Source organism: Lemur catta, chromosome 15, assembly GCF_020740605.2.
Source record: "Lemur catta isolate mLemCat1 chromosome 15, mLemCat1.pri, whole genome shotgun sequence".
NCBI lineage: Eukaryota > Metazoa > Chordata > Mammalia > Primates > Lemuridae > Lemur > Lemur catta.
The window spans coordinates 6104823-6118066 of NC_059142.1; the positions used below are offsets into that span (position 1 = coordinate 6104823).

The window sequence follows — 13244 nt, forward strand, 5'->3', positions numbered from 1 at the left end:
AGGGTCTGCACACATGCTCTGTGCAGGTGCACACGCATGCCTCACCCAGCCTTGCCTCCCTGCCGTCTGCAGGCCAGCATGTGTGCCCACTCAGCCGTCGTGCCTACATTCTGGACGTGGCCTCCGAAATGGAGCAGGTAGACGGTGGCTACATGCTCTGGTTCCGGCGTGTGCTCTGGGATCAGCCACTCAAGTTTGAGAATGAGCTATACGTGACCATGCACTACAACCAGGTCAGTACATGTGGGCCCCTCTGGGCTCTGGGACCTTCTGTGCTTCCCAGGGCCTGTAAGGTCAGACTTCAGAACCTTGACATTCGAGGCCTTCATGATGTAGGCCCTGTTGGCAATTTTTTTTAAGAGACAGGGTCTTGCTTAGTCACCCAGGCTAGTGTGCAGTGGTGTAATCATAGCTCACTGCAGCCTCAAACTCCTGGGCTCAAGTGAAGCGATCCTCCTGCCTCAGTCTTCTGAGTAGCTAGGATGACACACTTTAAAAAAATTATTTTGTGGAGATGGAGTCTCGCCATGTGTTGCCCAGGCTGGTCTCAAACTCCTGGCCTCAAGTGATCCTCCTGCCTTGGCCTCCCAAATTGCTGGGATGACAAGTGTAAGCCACCACGCCTGTGCCCCCACAGGCATTTCTAACCCTGATGACTCCACTCCCCTATATGGTCTCTTCAGAGCTGTCAGAACAATGTAATCCTCACTACCTCGTTTGTGGGTCTTTGCCCATGCTGTCACTCCATCTGGACTGTCCCTTCCTGTATCTGCTTATCTAAGTCCTCCCCAACAAGGCTGCTTCTGAACAGCACCTCTTCTGTGAGGCCCTCTCTGAATTCCCCTTTCCTTCTGATTTCTTCTCCTCTGAACATTGGCCTGTCCCTTTCGCAAAGGCGTGAGCAGGGCTTTGCTAATATTGTTACTTTAGTCTGTGTGTTACCCCCCTCTGAGACTTGGAAGTCCTCTAAGTCAGGATCATGGAGTTTGCAAATTCTGGGTTCTCCCCTACTGTGCCAATATTTGTGCCAATGCCTTGACAAAAAGCGTGTGTTCTGGTAGAACCAGCATCAAAAGCTTCAGCAATTCCGCATACACAGTACGCTCACGTCCCTCTCGTGGACACGTGGTGTTGCTGCGGAAGCCTAGCTGGCCTGGCCCTGCAGGCTGGTACCATGCTACTCAAGGTGAGGCTTGTGGACTGACAAAACCTTGACGCAAACCCTCCAGTCCCGCCTCAGGTGAACTGGGCCAGCATCTTTGGGGGTCTAGCCCAAAGCCCAGCAGTCTGTTTTGGCAAGCCCTCCAGTGACTCTGGGGCATGTTCAGTTTTGAGAACCGCGGGCCTAATGGACCCCTGTGCTCACTGCACTGTTGGTGCTCTGTTTTTACCAGCAGGGTCACTGTGGGGACTCTCTCATGGGCTTCAAGGCCACAGCCCTCACAGCTCACCTTCACATTCTTCTGTCACCATTCCCCAAAACCCAGGAGAGTGACAGGCTATCCTGCCCCAGAAGAGGATGGGGCTGGAATCAGTGAACCTGCCTGTCTCCAGGCCCCCTGCCAGCGAATGCTGAGTGTGTGCCTGCCCGGCAGGACCTCACCCAAGTGTTGCCCACAGGTCCTGCCCGACTACCTGAAGGGCTTCTTCAGCAGCATGCCAGCCTGCCGGCCCAGCGAGCAGCAGCTGCAGCAGGTGTCCAAGCTGGCTGCACTGCAGCACCGTGCCAAGGACCACGTCTACCTGCCCAGTGTGTGAGCACCTGCCTCAGCTGGAGTGGACAGGCAACCCGCCCTCTCGGCCCACCCCACTTGGCTCAGAGCTGGCCGTCCCAGGCTCCCCTCTTGTATCAGTGAGGCTTCCTGGGAAGGGGCTGTCCTGGCCTGGGGGCTGAAGTCTTCCAACTAGCCATGGAAATTGGGACCCCACCTCCTTTCCATGACAAGTTACTTCTGGCTGGTATTTTTAGTCCAGAGCAAATTCAGTGAAGAAAAAGCTTTCAGGACACACATTCCCTGCCGTCCAGGAAATACATATGGCTATGCAGAAAGGTTTAGCAATAAAAGTGTTCACTGTAGTGTTGCCTACAAACAGCAAAAGACTAGAAGCAAGCTCAGTATCCAACAACAGGAGACTTGTCGAGTAAATTATGGGCACTAGACAGCCTTTAAGCTGATGTTCTCAAAGATTGACAAATGCCTATAGTGTAAGTCAGTCATTCTCAAACTTTTGGTCTTCTTTTTTTTTTTTTTTTTTTTCCAGAAAGAGTTTCACTCTGTTGCCCGGGCTAGAGTGCCGTGGCGTCAGCCTAGTTCACAGCAACCTCAAACTCAGCAATCTTCTTGCCTCAGCCTCCCGAGTAGCTGGGACTACAGGCAGGCACCACCATGCCCGGCTAATTTTTTCTATATATTTTTAGTTGTCCAGCTAATTTCTTTCTATTTTTAGTAGAGACGGGGGTCTCACTCTTGCTCAGGCTGGTCTCAAACTCCTGACCTCGAGTGATCCTCCTGCCTCAGCCTTCCAGAGTGCTAGGATTACAAGCGTGAGCCACTGTGCCCAGCCAGGTCTTCTTGTACTCTGGAAAATGGGACCCTGTTTTTTGCTTTTGTTTATGTGGGTTGTATCTATTCATGTACTTACCCATTCAAATTAAAACTGAGAAAGAATTTAAAATATCTATTAATTCATTTAAAAGTAGGAATAGTAAGTCCAATACATGTCAATGTCAATAACCTTTTATGAAAAATAACTATTTTCAAAAAAACGTAGTGAGAAGAGCGGCACTGTATTACATTTTGCAAAGCCCTTCACTGTCTAACTTCATAGATCTGCTTCTGCAGTCAGTCTCTTGCCATCTCATGTGTCACATATGTGTCCATCGCCTCTGGAAAACTCCGCCGTACACTTTTGAGAGAACGAGAGGGAAAAAGGGAAATCACTGCTTAGCATTGTTATGAAGATGGCTTTGACGCCCTAGACCCCTGACCACACCTGGAGATCCCCTGGTGTGAACAGTAGTAAGGTGATGCCCAGACCGTGTGTATCGCGGTGCCTGCAACACGGTCAGCCTCAAGGCATAAAGCTCTTCTTACATGATCATTTTAAGTGAAAAGAATAGGAGGCACCTGAAGGTATAATCCCAATCCTGGATAAAAATAATCATTGAGTTCTTACTTTTTGCAAGGCTCTCTGCATACCCATTATCTCAGCTATTCTTCCCGACCGCACTTTATTTCCCTTTACAGATGAGAAAACTGAGGCCCAGAAAGCTTATCTGGCTTGCTGAAGTTTAGCCTGCTAATGGTGGGGAGGCCGGGTCCAGATGCCAGGCTCTTACCCCAGCAGTGCAAAGAAGGACAGATCTTACCTAGGGGATCTCTTGGAGGAGGGGGGTTCCCGTGGCTTTTCTCCCAACCCTTCCCTCCACCCCCAAGGTGGCTGGCATGGGCTGGGACTGCTGTTGATATTTTCCAGAGTTCTCAAGAGGCCAAGGGGCTGCCTGAGGTAGCCAGCATGTATTGGAGAGATTCGGGGGGCGGCGCTGATGGCCCGGGGGCTCAGCCTGGAGGCCTAGTTCTCCTCGGCCTGGCACTAACCAGCCCTGTGCTGGGTGCCTGTCTGCCCTGATGCTTCCCTCACCCATGTGCTTCTCACCCTCTGGCTTAGGCTTCTCCATGGGGGCAGGAGCTATGCAGGACAAGCCCGTCTTGCCCCACTCCCCACCCTTCACCCCTCAGCCCAACTCAGTTATTGTGTGACCTGAGTGTTAGTGAACCCCACAGAGCCTCCGTTCCCTTAACTGCAAGCAGGGATCCTAGTAGGTCTGGCCCAGCGCGCCAGGTACCATGTCAGCCTTTACATCTTCAACCCATCTACACTCCCCAGCACTTGGTCTTGCAGGGAGGTGCAAAGACCTCGTCTGCTCTGCATAATGCCTGCTGCACAGTGAGGGCTGCGTGAGTCTGTGTGCTCGCTCAGGCCCGCTTTCCCTCTGCTTGCAGGAGGGAGATCCACGAGTACATCCCAGCCCAGCTCTACCGCATGACAGCCAGCTCGACCTGGCTTGACCTGGTCAGCCGGCACCGGCAGCAGACGCAGGCACTCAGCCCACACCAGGCCCGTGCCCAGTTTCTGGGTGAGATTTGGGAGCCGGGGAGATAGTCACTGGGGGGCTTTGTTGAGGAAGGGGTCCTGGAGGATGGGGATGGAGGCATCTCTTTCTTTGCACAAAGGCACTTGTGGTGCCAGCCAAGCTGAGCACCTGGCTGGAGAGAATGCCTTTTTAAAATGTTCATGAAGATAGCCCCGTAGGCTCAGGTGGCCCTGGGCAGAGGGACAAGAGCTGTGAGCAGAGATAGAGGAAGAGGCCTCGACAAGGGAGGCCAAATTATGGACAGAGACGCAGACCAAGGGCTCCTGCGCTGGACAAGGGCCAGGGAAGATGTGGACTGCAGGTTGGCTGTGCAGTTTAGGGCCGTGACTGTCATCAGTGAGCCCTGCCTGGCGTGGTAACTGCCCTCTCTCTCCACCCAGGCCTCCTCAGTGCCTTCCCTATGTTTGGCTCCTCCTTCTTCTTCATCCAGAGCTGCAGCAACATCGCTGTGCCGGCCCCCTGCATCCTTGCTGTCAACCACAACGGGCTCAACTTCCTCAGCACTGAGACCCATGTGAGTGGCCTCAGCCTGGCACTGCCATCACCACCCTGTGTCCACTGATCCCCCACCCTCTAAGGGGCCAAGATCTCCAGCGGAGGAAACCCAGCTCCACCACTTACCACCTGCGTGATCGTGGGCAAGTCTCTCCCCTCTCTGAGCCTCACTTGCCTCACCTCGAAGACAGGGATAATAGTTAAAATCCCCCCAGGGCTGTTGTAAAGGTGAAACAGCATAAAACACATACTGAGCGCTCATACGATGAGTGTATAAGTCTGATCAGGCTGCCAGAACAAAATACCACAGACTCAGTGGGTTAAACAACAGAAGTTTATTTCTCACAGTTCCGGAGGCTGGAAGTCCAAGGTCAAGGTGTCGGCAGGGTAGGTTTCTTCCTTAGTTTGCAGACAGTTGTCTTCTCACTGTGTCCTCATCCCTAGAGTCTCTGTGTAGTGTCTGGATTTCCTCTTTGAGGACACTTGTCATATTGGATTAGGGTCCCCCCTAACAGCCTCATTTTAACCTAATTGCCTGTTTTAAAGGCCCTATCTCCAAATACAGGCACATTCTGAGGTTTTCTGGTAGGGCTTCAACACGCGAACTTGGTAGGGAGGGAGACCAAAATTCAGCCCATAACAAATAGGACCTGTTACCCTGTTTCTTAGTTTTTGCTCCCAAAAGTAGACTCTGAGACAAAGATTCCAGGGCAAGTGGTTGATTTGGAATTGATTCTAGGAAACGCTGGGGTGGGGAAGTGAGACACGGAAGGGACAGAGCCAATGAAGGGTATGTTACCAAGCAGGTTGCCGATGTGAACATTTGGAGGTCAGTTCACCTGGGGAGCCCTGGGAGACAGCCTAGAACATTCCTATTCTCTAGGGGTGAGGGAGCCGGAATGTCTGTCCACCACTCCCCACCCATCATTAGTCAGGGCTTCTTCCTGAGGCATTAACTCTCCATCATTCTGACCTCCTTCCCTATGTTCTGAGTTTGCTTCTTGGGCCAAAGAGGTGCAGCTGTTCACAAGAAGCAGCTCTGTTATGAGGGTCAGGGTGCCAACAGCACCCACCCTACCTCTATATCCTGAGCATTCGGGCAGTGCCTGGCACACTGTGGGTACATTGTCTGTATTTGTTGAATCATTTTCACAGGTGAGGAAACTGAGCTCCAGAGAGGTAAAGTGATTTGCTCAAGGTCACACCGCAAGTCATTGGGGGAGCTGGTACTTGAACCAGGGTCTGACTTGTAGGGGAAGGGCAAGGGTGGCTGAGACTGTCCCCACCACAAGCCTATCTGGTCCCTCTCCCCCCACTCCCAGGAGCTGATGGTGAAGTTCCCCCTGAAGGAGATCCAGTCGACGCGTACCCAGCGGCCCACAGCCAACTCCAGCTACCCCTATGTGGAGATCGCGCTGGGGGACGTGGCGGCCCAGTGCACCATGCAGCTGCAGCTGGAGCAGGTGGGCCCGGCCCCTCACTCCCCAGTCCGCCCCCTAGGCTCTCCTCTGGGCCTGGCTCCAAGATAGGCCAGATCCCTGCTGTGCCCCAAGGAGCATCCAGCCCAGTGCACGGGGCAGAACTAACCCCAACGCAGCACACAAGTGCCAGTCATTATGGTGGGCTTCCAGGGAAGCAGCTTGGTAGTGGGAACATAGGAATGGGTGCAGGTTGTTTGCACAATAGTGAGAGTTAGATGGGGTGCTAGGGAGACAGGACCAGCAAAGGGGAGATCTTAGAGCTCTTTGAATGTGAAGCTAAGAACTTGGGGCTTTCTCTTGAGGGCACTAGGGAACCATAGAAGGTTGGTGACAGGGAAGGGACATAGGAAGTTTGAGGAAGTTCACCTAGGCTGAGGTGTGGAAGCTGAATTGTGGGCCCTGGGATTGATGGTGTGGAAACTGGGCTCCCATGTGACAGACAGCAAAACTGAGACCCACCTGCCCTGTGCATTTTCCTGTTTGCAGCAACTGTGGCTGCTACTTACAAGGCATGAATGACCCCCTAAGCTCCTGTCTAAGTCTCATAGCCCACCAGGGGCAGGGCAGAACCAAAGTTTTCACTCCACTGAAGAGACAGGATTGAGACCCAGAGAAGGGGCAGAGTCAGAGCTGAGGATCACACAGGCCATTGCATCCTCCTCAAGGTCTGGGCCCAGCACTACCTGCCCTGACAGGGCCTCCCTTGTAAGGGCTGATTTCCCAGGACAAGAGAGAGGGGCTTCCACTTCCCCACCCCTGCCTCTGAGGGACAGGACCAGAACAAAGCCCCCATGGCCCCTCATGCCCCTTGGAGAACCTGTGACTTGGGTCCAGGCTCCCAGTCCACTTCACAGCACAACCCAATCTGCTCCTGCTGGGGGCCACCCCGATCCCTGCCTCCTGGCAGCCTTGGGCTCCTGGACTCCCCTGCTTCCCAGAATCCACCTCCCTGAGCCCCTGCAGCCATGCTGTTGTGTCCTCCCTCCCCCTGGGACCAGCCCAGCTGTTGCTTTTTCGGCTGTTCTTCTGGTGCCGCCTCCCCTGGACAATCTCTAAATGTTGCTGAGTCTGGGCTTCTCCCCCTGGGGACCCTATTTGGCCCTGAGGCTCTCAAACCCTCATACTTCTGTCTTCTGTCCTGACCCCCTGAGTTCCAGGCTCCCTCAGCATCTCCCTTGGAGACCAACAGTCCTTTCCGCCCTACCTCCCTGTCCTCCCAGTTACTCAGGCCCTAAACGTGGGAGCCCCCCTCCACTTTCCCCTCTGCTCACAGGCTCCAGCCATCCTGGCCTCTTCCAGCTCCCTTCTGCTGAGCTTTCCCTTCCCCTCCCTGCCCCAGGGCCTTTGCACTCATTGTCCCCTTGGCCTAGAATGCTCTTCCTTGATTTATCACAGGGCTCACTCCCTCCCTTTATTTGGGTTACAGCACAAATAAGACCTCTTTCTAGAAGCCTGTCCTCCTCCCTAATAACTCGCAGTCTTTGCCTTGGTAGCCCTTATTATGGCTTGCAAATCATTTAGTTGTTTTTCTGTTTACATATCATTTGTCGCTACCACCAGAATGTCAGCTCCAGGAGGGCAGGGCTGTGTCCATCTTGTTCATGCTGTGTCCACAGCACAGTGCCTGGCACACTGCAGATGCTCAGTACATATTTGTTGCATGCATGGGGGGACTGGAGACAGGGATTCTCTCTCTCTGTTGCCTGGGCTGGAGTGCAGTGGCATCATCATAGCTCACTGAGTAGATGGATGGATAGATTGATAAGGGCCTTTTTGGCTTCCCCACTTCCTTACAGCACCCCCTGACCTCTTTGTGCTGCCACCTCTGCCTCTGGCCTGCGTATGTGGGGGAAATGCATTTGTTCATTCATTCATTCCATGCATAGCCATTGAGCATCTCTGTGTAGCAGCCTCTGCACTGGCTGCAGGGATACTGAAGTAACTGAGACCCCCTCAACCCTGGCCCTCACAGAGCCCCAAGTCTCAGAAATGAAAGAATCTCTTCAATTAATCATGATCAATGCTAAGCTGAGCCATCTGGGAGATAATCAGGGAGGGCTTCCAGGAGAGGGTGACATCTGAGTACAGCAGTGTTGCAGCCCACAGACCCGAGTCTCCATCCTGCCCACTTCTGACAGGCTATGGGAGGGGATCTCGAGGCATCCCTGCTTCTCATGGAGCCTCAGTTTTTTGAGATACCCTGTCTCAAAAAAAAAAAAAAAAAAAAAAAGGATGGACAGTCTTCCTCTCCAGCCAGTCCTTTGCCTACCTGCATGCTGCTGTGTTCCAGGCCTTGCTGGGATTGTTGCCCCATTTGACAGCCCAGGAATTCGAGACCAGCCTGGACAATAATGACAATAATTTTTAAAAAATTAAAAATTAGCCAGTCGTGGTGGTGTATGCCTGTAGTCTCAGCTACTCAGGAAGCCAAGGCAAGAGGATTGCTTGAGCCCAGGAGTTGGAGGCTGCAGTGAGCTATGATGATGCCACTGCACTCCAGCCCAGGCGACAGAGGGAAGCCCTGTCCCAAATTTAAAAAAGGCCGGGCATGGTGGCTCACACCTGTAATCCTAGCACTCTGGGAGGCCGAGGTGGGAGGATTGCTTGAGCTCAGGAGTTTGAGACCAGCCTGAGCAACAGCGAGACCCTATCTCTGCTAAAAATAGAAAAAATTAGTTGGGCAACTAAAAATAGAAACAAACAAACAAAATTACCCAGGTGTGGTAGTGTGCGCCTGTAGTCCCAGCTACTCGGGAGGCTGAGGCAGGAGGATTGCTTGAGCCCAGGAGTTTGAGGTTGCCATGAGCTAGGCTGTCGCCACAGCACTCAACTCTAGCCTGGGCAACAGAGGGAGACTCTGTCTCAAAAAAAAAAAAAAAGGTAAGATGAATAAAGCTCTCAGGACAAGGCCTAGCACACAGTTAATGCTTGGTAAGTGGTGCTGCCTTTTATTCTCTTGGAACAGGAAATCCCTGGGGGGCGGTTCCCACACTGGCCTTGGTCTGGGAACCACACTCACAGATCAATTTTCTGCAATTCCCTGCCCCCCTCCAATCACTGCCCATCCTAGGCTGCGGGTGCCAGGTGGTAACCATGGCAACACCTATTAGAAACTTACCATTTATTGATTGGACTAATTTTTTTTAATCTAAAGGATTTACATGTACTAAAATCTCACTGAATCCTCACCACAGCCCTGTGAGGCAGGCCCTGGTAAATTGAGACCCTACAGAAGAGGCCACTAGGGCTTAGAGTGGCGAAGTGACTGGCCCAGGTCGTGGGCAGCAAAGCCTCCAGATGCACTTGGCCTGCTGCTTGTTATCCCTCCTGGCCTGCACGCAGCCTGCCCTCCCGCCGTCCAGCTCCTCACACTTCTCCCAGGCCACGGGGGAGGTGGGGACCAGGGCCCCTGTGTGGATGGTGGTCTCCGCTTCTCTCCCAACCACATCTGTTCTGCACGTCCCACCCCAAGGTGAGAGCTGGGGAAGTGTTGGGTGGGCATGGACTCTCACTGTCACCTGCAGGGTCTGGAGCTGTGTCGAGTGGTGGCCGTGCACGTGGAGAATCTGCTCAGTGCCCGTGAGAAGCGGCTCACGCTGCCTCCTAGCGAGATCACCTTGCTCTGACACAGCCCTCAGCCCTCTAGCTGCCTTCTGCCAGAAGACTCACTGCGTGGCCTCAGGGGAGTCACGGAATCTCTCTGGGTCAGTGACCCCTATAAGGGGCCAGAATCTTGGGGGAGACCAAGAGGAGGCAGGAGGAGCAACCCAAGAGGACTGATCCAGAGCTGAGATGGAATAGCAGCGTGCCAGACTTGGGTCAGATAGCAAGAGGAACTTTCAAAGGCCGGCCCATGGGTCCTCCTACTATGTACCCACTACAGACTCTGCCTCTGCCTCCCACCTAATGGCAGGGAAGCCCCACACCAGTGACCTAGATGAAGTGGACTCTGCATTTGGTTTAATCGGGGTCTGATGTTTGAATCTGCTCCAACTCCACATCCCAGCCCCCACGTGTCCTCGTCAGGTGCCCCTCCTTGTGCTGCTTCTCTGCCTGGATTCATGGTCCTTGGTTATTTCTGTGCAAATAAAAGGTGAGCCTGGCATCCATTTCCTCCGAGGAGTTGCTAAGTGGCTTGGAAACAAGCCTGAGGGAGGAGGCAGGAGTTGCAGTTGTGCCCCTGCCTCACTGCCTATGAGCAGAGCTTCCAGCAGAGACATCTGCCCCCATCTCTCCCTGCAGGCCTCCGGCCCCCCACTTCACACTCCTTGGGTAGCCCCAACCACAGGCCCCCATCACTTGATGGGCTACACAAGGTTTGAAAGTGGTGTAGTGGTGAGAGGGAGCAGTTTGGGAAAGGGTTTCCCAGAGAATGGGATGTTAGCATTGGGTTTTGAAGGATGAGCAGGAGTTTGCTAAGGACAGGTGGAAGAGAGGGGGAAAATTGTGTTTGTTCCCTGCTGTATCCCCCAGAGCCTAGGACGATGCCTAACACAGAGTAGGCACTCAAAAATTACTTGTCACATGAATGAAAAAAATGAATGTTGACAGAAAGTGATGGTGCTTTGGGGAACTTTGTGGGGTGGGGGCATTGGCTTGGGAGTGGTATACTGTACAGGTAGGTGGGGGCATAAGTGCAGGATCCATGACATCAGAGGAGGATTTATTTACTCATTCAACCATTCAGTATTTATTAAATACCTACTGTGTACCAGGCAAATGCCAGGCCCTGGGGATTACTCACAGTCTAATAACTACAAACCAAGGTAAGACCTGTGAGTGGGAGTTAGCCAGGTGATGAGGAGAGAACAGCATATGCAGGGCCCTGAGATGGACATTACTAATGGCAGGACCTGAGACTGAAGAGGCCAGCAAGGGTGCATCAGGTAGGGCCTTCCAGGCTACATTAAGGATTTAGGTAGGATTTCATTCCAGGAAGGTTTTCCAGTGGGGGTGGGGGTGGGGGTGGAGCAACATGCACAGATTGTACTTTGGAAAAGCCATTCTGAACACTGAGCAGGAATCGAATATAGGAGGTGGAAACCAGAGGGGAGGCTGCTGCAGTGTTAGCAGGGAAGCTCTGGCATGGACTATTGGTGACAAGAGTGGGGAGAAGCTGGTAACTTGGGACAGATTTAGGAGGTCCAGCTGGCAGATAGGGGGTCAGTCAGACAATCCTGGGATGGGAAGGATCAAGAAAGAGCCCCTGGCTGGGTGCGGTGGCTCACGCCTGTAATCCTAGCCCTCTGGGAGGCCGAGGCGGGTGGATTGCTCGAGGTCAGGAGTTTGAGACCAGCCTGAGCAAGAGCGAGACCCCGTCTCTACTAAAAATAGAAAGAAATTATCTGGCCAACTAAAAATCTATACAGAAAAAAAATTAGCTGGGCATGGTGGCACATGCCTGTAGTCCCAGCTACTCGGGAGGCTGAGGCAGGAGGATTGTTTAAGCCCAGGAGTTTGAGGTTGCTGTGAGCTAGGCTGACGCCACGGCACTCACTCTAGCCCGGGCAACAAAGTGAGACTCTGTCTCAAAAAAAAAAAAAAAAAAAGAAAAGAAAGAAAGAAAGAGCCCCTGATACAAATGACAAAGGGCTGCCCCACTTTTCACCACTGCCTTGGGTTGGCTTTCCCCAGAAGCAGACCCTGAGGTAAGCGAAGTATGGAAGGTGCCAGAAAGAGTATGTTATCGATAAAGTTGCTGTGAGGCCTGTGCCTCGAGGTGGCTCACCTGGCTGGCCCCTGGGGTTCTGCCTGCAGCCCTGGTGCCCCGCTCAGTGTGGGCACCACGTAACAGGGTGCACGGGGCTCCAACGCAAGGCAGCCCTGGGGCCTCCCCTCTGCTCCTCCATTTCTGAAAGTGTTGTGTGGTCAAACATGGGGCAGGGGAGTTAGGCTCATTCATTACATTTGCCCTGAAAGCCTTTCCCTAGTCAAGCTAAGCTGTGAAGCTCAGGGAGAGATGATACGGCAAAGAATGAAAACAAGTGGGTTTCCGTGTGAGTGAGACCACGTGGAAGTGGCTCCTCCAGGTTGAGGAGCTCCACGTGGGGCTGAGAGAAGCCTGCCCGGCTGACCCTGCACAGACGGTGAATCTGTGAGCTACATAAGTGACGGAGGTCCAAGTTTTGAGGTAGTTTGTTACACAGCCCTGGATAACCAGATTATCAGGACTTTCGGATTATAAGACCCTGGGCCTTAAGACATAAGCTTCATGTTTTAACAGCTGTTCTGTTGACTCTGTGGTGGTCAGCAAGGCTGAGCCCTCCTAAGAGAAAGTAACAGTTCCCATGAGGCAGACAGTGGGAAGAGTCATAGGTACCAGAAGAGTTAGACACTCTAGGGGTAGGTGGGCCAAGACCTGGAAATAGAGGAAGTCCAGGTAGATGTGGGAAACCCAGAGCAGAGGGGACCAGAACCTGGGTTCTGAGCCCACTGTGGGACCAGGACAATAGAGGAGAAATGTCTGGATGGCACAGGAGCCTGAAGACAGTCAACTCATGAAATCTCGGGGTCCCAGATGGGTATGGCAGGATGCACCATGATTCTGGGGCACTGAAAAGTAACCAGAATGACTACATTGCTACCTCCATGTGGGATAGGGGGCTTTGCTTGGCCACATTCCAGTGTCCACATACCCAGCCCCCTAGCCTTTCCCTGCCCTGGGGTGCCTCCTCCTCCTGCCCAGGACCCACAAACCTCTTAAGGAATCTCGGCCTGGTGGTTGAAGGCCCACACCGTGGAGCCACAGAAGCCTGTGTTCAAATTCCACTTCTGTTTGCTGATTAGTTGTGTGGCCTTGGGCAAATTGTTGGCCCTCTCTGAGCCTCTGCTTCCTTCTTTGTAAACTGGAAGCACTGACAGAGGCTTTAGGGAAAGTGCTTCCTAAGTGGTCATCATTATGTCCAGCATGGGATGCAAATGGATGCCTGGGATGGACGCACATTTTTAAAAAGCTAATTTTATCAAGTTTTTACTATGTGTCAGGTTCAGTACACAATACTAATTCATTTAATCCCCCAAACACCCCAACAAGGTGGATACTGTTATTATCAGCATTGTATAAACCGGGAAACTGAGAGCCAGAGAGGTGAAAAAACTTGCCCAAGGCCACA

General features: G+C 52.8%; 1 protein-coding gene across 1 annotated transcript in view; it reads left to right on the forward strand.

The window, feature by feature from the left end:
- The window catches only part of MYO15A (myosin XVA), a 55975-nt gene extending 45747 nt beyond the window's left edge, over positions 1-10228 (forward strand). The window contains 6 exon segments of the mRNA XM_045526900.1: positions 73-233; positions 1621-1754; positions 4005-4138; positions 4537-4670; positions 5974-6114; positions 9657-10228. Of these exon segments, the coding sequence (XP_045382856.1) occupies positions 73-233; positions 1621-1754; positions 4005-4138; positions 4537-4670; positions 5974-6114; positions 9657-9758 (806 nt within the window). The 3' untranslated portion in view covers positions 9759-10228.
- The last annotated feature ends 3016 nt before the right edge of the window (positions 10229-13244 follow it).